The sequence below is a fragment of the Tasmannia lanceolata genome, unplaced genomic scaffold, assembly GCF_043159265.1.
Source record: "Tasmannia lanceolata isolate RefF3 unplaced genomic scaffold, GAP_Taslan_0.1 ptg000013l, whole genome shotgun sequence".
Lineage (NCBI taxonomy): Eukaryota > Viridiplantae > Streptophyta > Magnoliopsida > Canellales > Winteraceae > Tasmannia > Tasmannia lanceolata.
In genome coordinates this window covers 39,306,247-39,318,981 of record NW_027518690.1, presented here as the reverse complement: position 1 = coordinate 39,318,981, position 12,735 = coordinate 39,306,247, and the positions used below count along the sequence as shown (strand labels likewise).

General features: G+C 38.6%; 1 protein-coding gene across 1 annotated transcript; it reads right to left on the bottom strand.

Annotated features, from left to right (window-relative positions):
* Positions 1-360: 360 nt before the first annotated feature.
* Positions 361-10,868, bottom strand: LOC143890079 (rho-N domain-containing protein 1, chloroplastic-like). The gene is made up of 2 exons (XM_077394624.1): positions 10,716-10,868; positions 361-1,731 (listed from the first exon to the last, which is right to left on the bottom strand). Exons 1-2 carry the CDS (start codon positions 10,753-10,755, stop codon positions 557-559), a joined length of 1,215 nt encoding a protein of 404 aa, XP_077250739.1. The 5' UTR covers positions 10,756-10,868; the 3' UTR covers positions 361-556.
* Positions 10,869-12,735: the final 1,867 nt, after the last annotated feature.

The following is a 12,735-nucleotide window of genomic DNA, read 5'->3' as shown; positions in this document are numbered from 1 at the left end:
TGAATATGATGAGTCCTCAGTCTATGAAGATGACAAACTTATAAATAGGAGCTGTTCCTATCTAAGGCATTGGTTTAGGATTCAAGGTCTCAGTTCCAAAAAAATTTAGGGTTCAAGTGTTCAAAATAAGGGACACACCAAGAGGCTGCCTATAAACACAAGAGATAACGGGCAAGCAATCCAACAATAAGGAAAACCTGAAAGGGAAGTGATATTTTTCACCCCCTTTTGGTCCTTGGGCCACACCCCTTCTAGTGTAAAAAGAGTAGTCCTAAATACACTAGAAGGGGTGTGGCCCAAGGACGAAAAGGGGGTGAACATATCATTTCCCAATCTGAAACCTCATTAAAAGGCCAAAGCAAGAAAAACAAATATGATATCTTGATTTGATGATATCTCCTAAAAACCCCTAGCTTACAAAATTCTAACAATTAAAGAAAAACTTAACAGATGTCTGAAAAAACATGAAGGGAAAGAGAACCAGAGGCATAAGTATCGAGATACATTGTAGAAATTGATAGTGAAACTACCCATACAGAGGGCATTAGCTAGTAGCTTAACTTAGTAGTTCAACAAGCTCTGCTTTCTTCAGCTTTGAATACCCTTTAACACCGCGAGACTTTGCAAGAACCCTCAGTTCAGATAGTTTTAATGAGCTTATAACAGTATGTTCAACAGGCAATGATGGTTCTTCCACAACTTCATCATAAGCTTCATCAACATCTGAAGATTCTGCATCCAACTGAACAAAACCTTCATCATGCAAATCCGAAGAAACAGGCTCCGGGTCCAACTGAACTATATTCTTTCTCTCCTTACCCTGTGACTTTGATGGTGAACTCAAACCGATATCTTTTTCAGTGAAAAGAATTGGTTGGTATTTTACTCTGGGCACTGGAGATTTGCGCCGAAATTTTGATGCGGGCCTAGTATAAGGAGCCACACTTGGTTGTTCTTGTATTTCCTCTGGTGCGAGGGAGTTGGAATCCAAAAAGTTCGAATTTTTCTGGCCGTTGATTGAGTTGTTACTTCCTGGCTGATCGAGATTAAAATCTTCACTGTCATTTCTCTTCCCTTGCTTGGCTGAGTGCTTCCGCAAGAATTTTGATGCAGGCCTAGTATAAGGAGCCACATTTGGTTGTTCTTGTATTTCCTCTGCTGCGAGGGAGTTGGAATCGAAAAAATTTGAATTTTTCTCGCCATTGATTGAGTTGTTACTTTCAGGCTGATCGAGATTAAAATCTTCGCTCTCAATTTTCTTCCCTTGCTTGGCTGAGTGTTTCCTTAGAAGTTTGAGAAGGGAATCGACTGTTCCTCGTTCTCCTTGTCCTTGCAAAGCTTCAATCCTTTTCTCTTCTTTGATTGCAGCTCGTTCGCGGAGTTGGGCTTGGACTTTTCTAAAAAGTTCAACAATCTCTTTTTCTCTTGGTCCAGGCTTCGCAGTGGCCTGAAACTTTGAACTTCCAGAGAGAGAAAGTAATGGCCCGTCTTTGGAGGACAAAATCTCAGTTTCTTCGTCAGAGCGGTCTTCCTCTTGGTTTTGCATGTTTTTGCTTCTAGAGAACCCATTGCGTTGTTTGTTTTGACTCGAGAAATCTGGGTTTTTTCTAGGGTTACTAGAGCTTGCATTACAAACAAGTGATGTCCTTTTGGAGCCATAAACAAGTTTTTTACTCAGTGGGATCTTGAACCCCGAGCGGGGGAGACATCTTCCCTCAGATAGTCCATAACCTAAACAAAGAGCCATTTTTCATACAGTGGAAGTTCAGATGAGCCGGTGATATATTTAAGTATGCATCAAAACAATCGAAACAAAATAATTTATACTTAGGTTTTGATTCTTACAGTTTTTTATTGCTACTAATTCATTACAGAGCTTCCAAGATATGAGTTTACACAACATCGAAATGGATCGAGACTAATTTCAGGACATTTTAAAAACAAAAGATACTTTTTTCACCATTGTAGCTTCTAAGCATCATATAATAAATTCCAAACTCGTAATTCGTAATAGAGAAACAATTAAAAGTTACTTCAAAGTTCATACAACATTGTGCAGATGAAACAAATTTAAATGAGAATTTTGTATGAGCTGCTAGCCTAAAAAGTCGAGGAAAACTTTTTAATCATGTTTAAGTGTTTCCTTATTCATGGCTACGGGTTGTTTGCTGAAGAAAATAGAATGGCATCTCAGTTAATACCAAAATTGGTTCCAAAGTTGGCATCTCCTTGCAAGCTAGAAAGTGTTTGCATGCAACATGGCTCAAGCATCTGGAATAGTGGGAGTATTTTGGATAGGGGGAGTATTAAGAGATGACCAAGGAAATGTTGTTCGGGCTATTCGGGCCCAATAGGTATTTCGGATGCAAATGAGGCGGAAGTGCGAGCCATACCATGGAATCAAACTTCTAAACAATGTTGAATTGGAAAAGGTGGAGATAGAAAAAGACTCGGAGAATGTAATTAGGTGGTTTAATGGAACTCACTCAACTCCTTGGAGATTTGCGGCTCTTTTTTATGAGATTCAAGATAATATTGGAGGTTCACAAATAGTCAATTATCATGTCAAGCGGAGCGCAAATGGGGTAGCGGATAAGCTAGCAAAATATGGGGTATCCAAAGAAAGATTGGAGCAAATTGATTATCTCCCCCCTTCTTCGATCTTGTATTATCTGTATTGACCATCTCGGTCTCCTTTCGATAATATTAATACTATCTACCATTCAAAGAAAAAACATGGGTCAAGCATCTGGACCAAAACTTTCATCCTAGATTTTAAATGACAAATACAAGTTTTCTAGTAACCATTTTTTTTAATGGTAAGTTTTCTAGTAATCTTTCCAAACAAAAATTGGTAGTCTATTGATATTCATTACTCAACTCAACTCTAAGCCTTTGACCCAAACTAGTTGGGATCGGCTAATGAATTCTTTTTTTTTTAGACGGTAAAATGAGAATATATTAAAAGGCGAACTGAGAAGGTTCAAAACAAATTACAGAAGGAGAAAGAAAAGAAAATACAAAATCATGGTGGGAGATAATCAAACTGCTCCAAACTAGACCTAAAAACACCACCCCTTGCTAGGGAGTCAGCATCTGAATTAGCAGATCTCCTCACATGCTTAAACAATATAGACGAGTCAAGAACTATATCATCAATTTCCTATAAGAAAGATAAAAACTGCCACGGAGGAGAAGCTGCACCCAAAAGCCAGAGAACAACATTAGAGGAGTCCCCTTCCACTATCACCTTATCTAACACAGAATTATCCAAAAACTTGATCCCACAATGAACTGCTCTCACTTCCGCTTCATTAGAGTCTGCCACACCAATGGGGCCCGAGAAGGCCCAGAGAACATCCCCCTTGGAATCTCTGCATAAACCCCCAATCCCTGCATCACCAGGATTGCCAAGAGATGATCCATCGAAATTCATCTTTAACATCCCATCTGGAGGAGGGAGCCAAGATTGATTAATTTTGACTTTGCTAACCCCCTCCTTGCAAATAATCTGCCAACCTTTCCATAGATCATAGCCTGAGACGAAATGAAACAGAGAAAGGCTTCTAGCCCAAGAAATGACCGCTGCAATGATCTTGATAAATATCCAGTAAAACGATTTTGCCACTTCGTCAAATACTCGGGAATTTCTTTCCTTCCAAATGAACCACCATGAAGCCAACATCGGCTAATGAATTATCTCAACTCAACTCAACTCAACAAAGCCTTTGTCCCAAACTAGTTGGGATTGGGTAATGAATCCTTTAGAAAATTTTCATGAAGAAGGTGAAAGAATCTACCCGGCTCAAATTGACTATGTCGAATCATGACAGTAGTTGGGTTCATCTACATGGATCATTTTCTTCCATTCTCTCCTATGCAAGGTCATGTTCTCAGTTATGTTCCTAGCCATCAAGTCTTTCCTCACTGTTTCTACCCAAGTTATTTTCGGTCTGCCCCTACCTCTTTTTACGCCATCAACTTGGCACAATTCACTTCTTCTCACTGGAGCAGCCACAGGCCTACATTGGATATGCCCAAACCATCTTAAGCGGTGCTCTCTCATCTTCTCCTCCATTGGTCCCACCCCCATCTTTTTACGGATGTCTTCATTTTTAATTTTATCTAACCTTGTGTGGCCGCACATCGATCTAAACATTCACATCTCCGCTACACTCATCTTATGCAAAGGGACACATATTCTAAAAATATGATCATAGACGATGTCAGACTACACAACGCTAATAAATAACACCCATAAGGTACAAAACAGCGACTCTTTAAATCCCTGCTATATTTCAAATAATTTATTAATGTAGTAATGAAAAGCCTAGGAGAAAGTGCTGATAACTACAATTATTGAATTCCTCAAGCACTAATTTAGACGACCAACGCAGTGCACCTCACAAATTTCTTAGGGTCCTTTTTCTTCTAAACAAGTGAGAATTTTTAGGTGTCAACAACAACAGCAAGACAGCTGAAAGTCTAAATGTCTTGCCATTCCATAGCATTTTTCATATTTCATGACAAACAGATACTTACCACTTACCAGGTGCTGTTTTCCATTTTTTTTTTACATTTAGCTCACAAACTCACCATTCATAAGTTAGCATTGTTTCTATGTCTATATAATTTTTCCGAAAACAATGTTAGACTTGCACGTGTTAAGCATATGGCTAGTGTTCATTCTGAGCCAGGATCAAACTCGCCTTTTGAATATGATTGGGCCCTGAAGTAGTAGAACCTGGTGAACTGGGTGTACTCCCTGTCTTCTTTATCCTGACCCCTCGCTTTCTATGTTATATATATGCCAACCCACTCATCTTATTTTCTGTAAATCCACCAGGCAATTGCTAGGAATTCATGCCTGTTTACAGAAAATATTAAGGCCTGTTCGTTTGAGATTATGTCAATGATGCACATTTAAACGTCAGAAATATGACATTAATTTATCTAAACTACATAATTAGTTTGTGTGGATCTTTGTTGAGGAGTTTATGACTGGGGTTTTAGTATCAGATCTAAGTTCAGGTTATATATAGCTAGGTCTGGAATTGGAAGGGGCTGCTATATGCAGTTATGCACGGTTGGGAGTTAGTAAAAATAGTTTCTATTTGATTCACAAATTATTATATCATGATAAAGGATGGGGAAGTGTCAAAAGACAAGCCACAACAGTGTTACAAGGTCTTATATACAAAACAAGAGGTCATATGATAATTGACCTGCGAGTTAGTGATGGAATTAATGGAGAGTTCATTGTGATTCCTTTATCCTGGAACTTCCTCGTGAAATCAGCCACCTTCCGTGTTAGTCGATGATCGATTTTATTGGCCATCTTTAAAGAAAGACGTAGCGCGAGTTGTTTCTTAGTGTCGTACTTGCCAATTGGGAAAGGCTAATAAGCAAAACACTGGATTATACACGCCTTTGCCTATTCCTCATTCTCCATGGAAAGATGTCGGCATGGACTTTGTCCTAGGACTACCTAGGACAGCTCGAGGACATGACTCTATCCTGGTTGTGGTAGTTCGAGTCTCACGGATGACTCACTTTGTCCCGTGTAGCAAGACAGCCGACGCCGTGCAGGTTGCTAAGCTGTTCTTTAAGGAGGTCGTCAAACTTCAAGGGCTACCAATTTCCATTGTGCCTGATAGAGATGTCAAATTCGTTAGCTATTTTTGGAGGACACTTTGGAAACTCTTCAGAACACAATTGAAGTTTTCATCAGCATTTCATCCACAGACTGATGGTCAGACTGAGGTCGCTAATCGTAGTTTGGGTGATTTGTCGAGATGTTTAGTAGGAGACCGTCTAAGTACATGGGATCTTTTGTTACCAACTGCTGAGTTCGCGTACAATAGTTCTGTTAATCGGACTACTGGAAAAAGCCCCTTTGAGAGTGTTGATGGCGTCAACCCTCATCAGCCTGTTGATCTTATATCATTACCCCCTGATGCCCGTCCCTCTCAGTCAGCCGATTCTTTTGTCCAGCACATCCGTGACCTACATGCTGATATACGTCGTAGGATTGCTACAAGTAATGTTGACTACAAACTAGCCGCTGATGTACATCGTAGGACTCTTGAGTTTAATAAAGGCGACTATGTTATGGTTCGTATTCGTCCTGAGCGTTACCCTCGCCATTCTTTCAAAAAGTTGCATGCTCGAGCCATTGGACCTTTTCGTATCCTTTGTAAGTATGGCCCTAATGCATATTTAATAGACTTACCTGCTGATATGAATATTAGTCTTGTATTCAATATCGAAGATCTTATCACATATGGAGGTACCTTCGAGCCTCCTTCTATGCCGACAGATGATTATATAGGTCGGACTGCCAGCTCTTTTGTTCCAACCCCAGTACCAGTGGTTCCACAAGTTCCACCACTTCCTGCCGACCAGATTGATGCTATACTTGCCGATGAGATCGTTTCATCACGCCACGGTAGTTTTCAGCGCTATCTTGTCAAGTGGCGTCGTTGGCCAGATTCTGACGCTACTTGGCTTGCTGAGGAGGAGCTTCGCCGTTTGGACCCCGACATTTTGGAGCAGTACCTAACTATTCACTCTCCAGAGGAGAGTTCTTTTCAACAGGAGGGAAATCATGGAGATCGACGTCCCTTGCGAGTTTATTCTCAATGGGCCGCCCTCGAGGAGCCCCGTAAAGATCTTTTTATTGTTATTTTATTGCCTTAGGGGTGTTTTTGGGATTAGTTGGTATTATTAGGGTTATTTTACTCTTTATGATTATTTAGGGTGTTTTAGTGCTTTAGGGATTGTTAATTGCCTATTTATAGGCCAAACTACAGCTCTTTTGTTAAGATTGAATGAATTATTGATTATTGAGTGAAACTTCTCTCCCTACAGAATTCTTCTTCTTCTCTTCCCCCTAAATTCTCCTCTTCTACTTCTAATCTCCTCTCTTTCTTCTTCTTCTTCTTCTTCTATTTCTCTTTTTAGTGCCTACATCAGCTAGACTATGAGAAAATGGACAGATTGCTCAAGCAGATAAAATTTACTCGGCACACACAACTACACAGAATCGTGGAGAAACAACACTCAGTAGATTGAAGATGAACATACGCTTGGCAGGGACCTTACGTAAGCAAAATTAAGCAAACCACATTATAAACACGGAAGCAGCTACATTCGACATAATTAATTCTATCCCACTGGCTATGTAGATAAACTAAGATACCATGGGCAACATTCCACATATAAGGGAAAGATGTTCATGTCTATAAAACATTATGTCATTGAGAAGTGATCATACTTGAGATCAATTCGAGGAAGAAACCAAATTTCAGGATGTGTACTACAGTTACATTAAATAATGGCCCACTTTTGACAAGAGCTCTAATATAGATGAGTTACATATCAAAGCTTGTAGTTAGACAACCGTAACTAAGGGCAGAAGGCACCATAGCTATTTGATTGGATGAAATATGAAACCGTTACTAGTTCATAAGCCATAAATTATTGAAAAGCACGACCATTTTTCACTATCATCTGAGCATAGGACAGCCTTGGTTCAAAGCTTCTAATATGAATGAGAATGTGGGAAAACGTGTCTTGAGATCCATAACTTCATAAACATTAAAATTGGACCAGAAAATTTAGCTCCAAGGTGACAATAGAAACTTCTTGACCAAAAAAAAAAAAACAATTCATATTCTCAGACTCGTACCCAATGACATCTATAAATTCCAGGATTTGAAGCTAATAAAATCTACAAGCTACATAAAAGCTTGAGAGAAGCATCAACTTACCCAGAGAGAGAGAGAGAGAGAGAGAGAGAGAGAGAGAGAGATTTAAAATGAACAAAAAAGAAAAAGAAGAAGAAGAAGAAACAGACCCAAAACAAGCAAATATTGGAGACCAAACTGTAATTATTCATCCTAGAATCTCAAGGACCAAACTGTAATTATTCCCAGCGGTACCTTAAAAAACTAGGAGCTCAAAGATTGATGGATGAAGGCAAGTGAATCATTTCCGTTAAAATGATGTTGAAGACAATACGAAGCACATTAAGAAATATGTATCCTAAGGAAGTGGGGAGAAGTTGAACTAGTAGGGCAATCAGTGTAAGGGTGTCATATTTAGAGAACTTGATCATACCGCTGATGAAAGGGCGATATGCAGTATTTCATGCAGGCAAAATTTGTATAGACCCTTGATTCAATCGGAAATCATCATCAAGGGAGGGGCTCTCGGTTAGCAAATTAAACAATGAAGAGGATTAATGTAGAAGAAGAGTCTTGCTGATTGTTTGCATGCTGTAACGACGTTGAGAGTGGAAGTATTGATCAAAGAGATTATCATGAGCTTGCAACAACAAAAGTAAGCTAGCACTTACTATTTTGAAGTTTCATAAGAGGCGACTTGTAATAAAGAACAAACCTCATGGAAGGGAAAGATAGACCTAATGAATGATTAGATTGGTGCTTCAAGTTTAAGTCACTAATTGCTACATAATAGGTAACAAGGATAAGTTCGTCCTGTTATACGTTCGACAGTGGAGCGGTGGTGCTCATTGCAATAGTACAAAGTAGTGGTATCAACTCTGATGGTAATGGTCCTGACGGTAATGACTAAAGTCTACATTGTGTAACTGTTCAAAAAATGCTTGCATTGTTGAAGATGTAAGTAAGGTTCAATGTCAACACTTGAATCGATGTTTATGGAAAAGGCAACAAGAGCCTTTATTGGAGAGTTACAAAAATGAGTTGCTGCATGGTTTTTCACCAAAAGAGATAGTGCTTGTTTTTTACCAAAAGAGATTGTGCTTGTTTTTTACCAAAAGAGATTGTGCTTGTTTTTTACCAAAAGAGATTGTGCTTGTTTTTTACCAAAAGAGATTTGCGCTTGTGCCAATGGGAGTGGTGATAACAAGTCATTAACCCGAAAGAGAGCCAATGAGCCTCTGATTATTAGACAAGATAGTCTATGTATAGGGTCAGAAACCTCTGGCATATCATCATGGAAATAAAGAAATGTTATATACATGAGCAAGATTTCCCAGTGTCACACTCCAATTTTGTTTCCCAGTACTTTCGATTTTTTAGGCTATCTTGAAAGCTTGATGGTTGTATTGCAAACTCAAAAGGTATAGGGCTCAAAATAGGTACAGGGGAGTTGTTGATGTACAAATACTTCAACAGAAACAAAGATGGGAATGCAGGTATTCGTGGAAAGTGAAACAATCATCAAGTTAGTGGACCAGTAGGACCTTGGATGGTTTTTCCCACTTTGGTCTATAAGAAAAAAAATTTCTTTAATGGTTTGAACATGAGCTAGGTAAGCAGGAACTTTCTTCGACCCAAAGATTCGGCCGAGGAGAATGAGGAGCAGGGGCAATGGAAGTAAAGACAATTACGCCAGCCAATACAGCGTGATGCATGGATGGCCACATCACCACGTATGCCACATATCTATATCGAGTGAGTCCAATAGATAGTAACATTATTAATTTGAACTTAGCAATAAGAATAAGTGTTAAAATCATAGTTTCAAAACTCCCCCACGTCGTCGGGACTCCCACGGGTTGACTCCCTTTTACCTAGGCCGCATTCCGGTCCAAATCCGTGGTTTGCCCTACAAAGTCAATCAAAACTTCTTTGACTTGCCCAAGTTATGACCACATCAACCAAGCACTCAGCTGCATCAATCGAGTGCTCGACCTCGTCGTACTGAATTGACTAGGATTTTCTTTGGCCATGTTTCGAACCACATCCAAGTTTTGAAACACTGGTTAAAACCCCTTTCTAAACTGGGAAAATTTAGGCATGTTAGGCTAAGAATAATAGTTGTTTAAGAATATTTCCAAATAAATAGCTATTCCTTTGAAGTGCTTAGAGATTTAGACAACAAAGTGGATCTACAATAAAAATTGGGAAATGATATTAGCACAAACATGTTTAATAATAGCAGAGACCCAACTTGTGTTTTCTTTTTGAATTGCCTTATGAGAGCATTTTGGGAACTGTAATAACCTTATGACAGCTCTTTAAATACTAAAAGACAAGATGTGTTAGTGATAATATCAAAAAAATGGTTGTGCTGATATCACTTCCCTAAAATTTAATGTTTTTTTTTTTGTTTAAAAGGGAATTGAAAAATACTTAGAAACTAGAATCCAAGTTTAACTATATAACCTATTTTTACTAGAACTAGATCTATAAAGCATCTGTTTAATGTTTATTGTTGTGGTTTACAGATTTTATCTGTTAAATGGATATTCTCTAAATCTTTTCCTTCCTTTCCATCTTCTTCCATGTGGTTTCTTCTCACATTAGATAGTTGCATGTGGACCTTGTAGTTCAACAAATCTTCTAATAAAAGTGTAAAAAAGGGTCTAAAACCTTTTAATAAGTTTTGGGAGGATAAGAATTTTTTTTATCACTTCATTCCTCAAAATCCTAAATACCCATTCTCAAAAACAACATAATAGACGAGAATTTCATGTAAAACATCATAATAGCCCATAAAGCAACTGACCTTACAGGCCCACGTACCAGTCATCCTATGAATGCATAAAAATAAAAAAAAGATCCGAAAATCAATCAAACCTTCTTCACCCATTTGCAGAAACAATACACAAAACACAATTACAAATTTATACTCTTAGAACATCTAGTCCAAGCAGTAAGTTGCAAAAACAAAGCAGAAAATGTTCAGGACAGAGAGAAATTGGAGGATAAGAAAAAACCCACCTGGAACGTTACTGGAAAAGAGATGGACTCCTCGAGACATCGCTCAAAATGCGACGTGGGTTTCCCTGGCCGTTGTGTGTTTTATAGAGAAACTCTATAATCAAACCTCTATAGATCGGATGGTTGGGATCATCCTATGGAAATGATTTTTTGGGGCATAACCTATTTACATTGTGGCCCATCAAATGGACGGTTTGGATCATCCTACGGTGTGGGCTATACAGTCCATTTTTAAAAATAAGGGGTGAATTCATCCTAGAAGGGAACCAAAAGCATCCCAAAACCTAAACCCGTCTCTATTAGGGGTGCACAATGGGTCGGGCTCAACCCGAACCTGACAGGTTCAACCCGATTTTGGCTTGGATTGGGTTGGCATTTCCTCATGTTGGGTTGGGTCAGGGTTGGGAAAAGCCAACCCGATTTAATTTTCGGTCCGGTTAGGGTTGAGTCCTTGGCAACCCAAATCCGTCCTTCATCCTCTAATTTTATCTCGATTTTCTTTGGATTATGTTTTTTCTTGTATTTTTCTGTTCGACCCTAGGGGAACCCGAACCTGACCCGACCCGATTTCAGGTTAGATGGGTTGGGTTAGGGTTGAGAGATTTAGATGCGGGTTGGTTTAGGGTTGACCATTCTCAATCTGAGGCTCGGGTTGAGTCAGGTTAGGGTTGAGGGAATGCTATCTTGGGTTGGCCTCAACCCGATCCAACTTGGCCCGAGTTGCACCCCTTGAGTCTCTATGGTTATCGGGCTAAGTTGTAAAGTTCTCTTTGTATGTCAATCAACCAGCCAAAGGTAGGAAGATAATGCTAAATCAATATTAGGAGGAAATTCAAATTTTGTGTTCAATATTAAGAGGATATTCAAATTTTGTGTACTTGATCTAGAACATTCATTTAGTGGTCTTCATGTTCGATAAAATCATTTTTGTTTTCCGGTAACAAAGCCTTTTACCAACCAATTGAGCTATAGGCTCAACCCCAACCCAAAAATTATCTACAAAAGATCCTAGCACATCAACTTAATGGCCATAAAATAGATGAGTTGGAAAGTGAATTTTACGAATTAAAACCAGTGGTCAGATCAACAAAAGAGGAAAACTTTAACGCCATATCCAGCAGCCAGGAATTTTTTTCATTATAAATTAGTGCCTCTAAGTGGTGAGAGAAAGGTGGCGGGTGGGAGAAGGAGACAGATTTGAGAGGGCATGATTGAGATGAGAGTGGGAAGTGGCTAAAAATCAGAAAAAGTCGATCCTATTTTGAGTAGAGAATTTTATTTATTGATATATAGTCACTTCTCATCCACATGATGTTAGTATGATTTGGATTGTTAGAGGGGTTCCTTGACACATTGTGAGAAATGACTTTGAATTATATTTCAACCATTCAATGATATAAAAAGAATTTTGGACATTGGTAAATTTTTCTTGATCTGTCATTAGCAAGCAATCAAATGGAATGTTAGGATCATCCCACAAGTTTAGTTTTTTCTGTCGATTCACCACTATGATATTCTTTTCAAAACAACAAAATGTTGAAAAGTTGTTAAAACTCTATTTATTCATATTTCTTGCCATCCCTTCTCATCCCTGATAACATTCATAAGATCAAAGGAAATAAGGTTTTTTTAACAAATTTATCCCTGTGTCTTATGTGAAATCTAAGGTCTGTTGAGCTCAAGGAATTTTCTGGAAATGTTTGGAAAAGAACTTTTCCACAATTTCCTGATTTTTCCATTGTTTGATTTACACGTGAAAAAATAACTTAGAACCACCACAGTTCAACTCTTATTTACAGGGAACTTCATCCTATAATTATATCCCTCTAAATAAGCCATAACTATATCATTTCCCTCTAACATCCATAGGATCATCCCAACCCTACGATTTGTGGAGGTAAAATAGATGTGTATAAACCTTCACAAATTAGTCCATTTTTTGCCTCCATAGTTTGAATGGTTAGGATGATCCTATGGATCTGATTTTTTGTGGACACCCTATCTATGTGAAGACCATTCA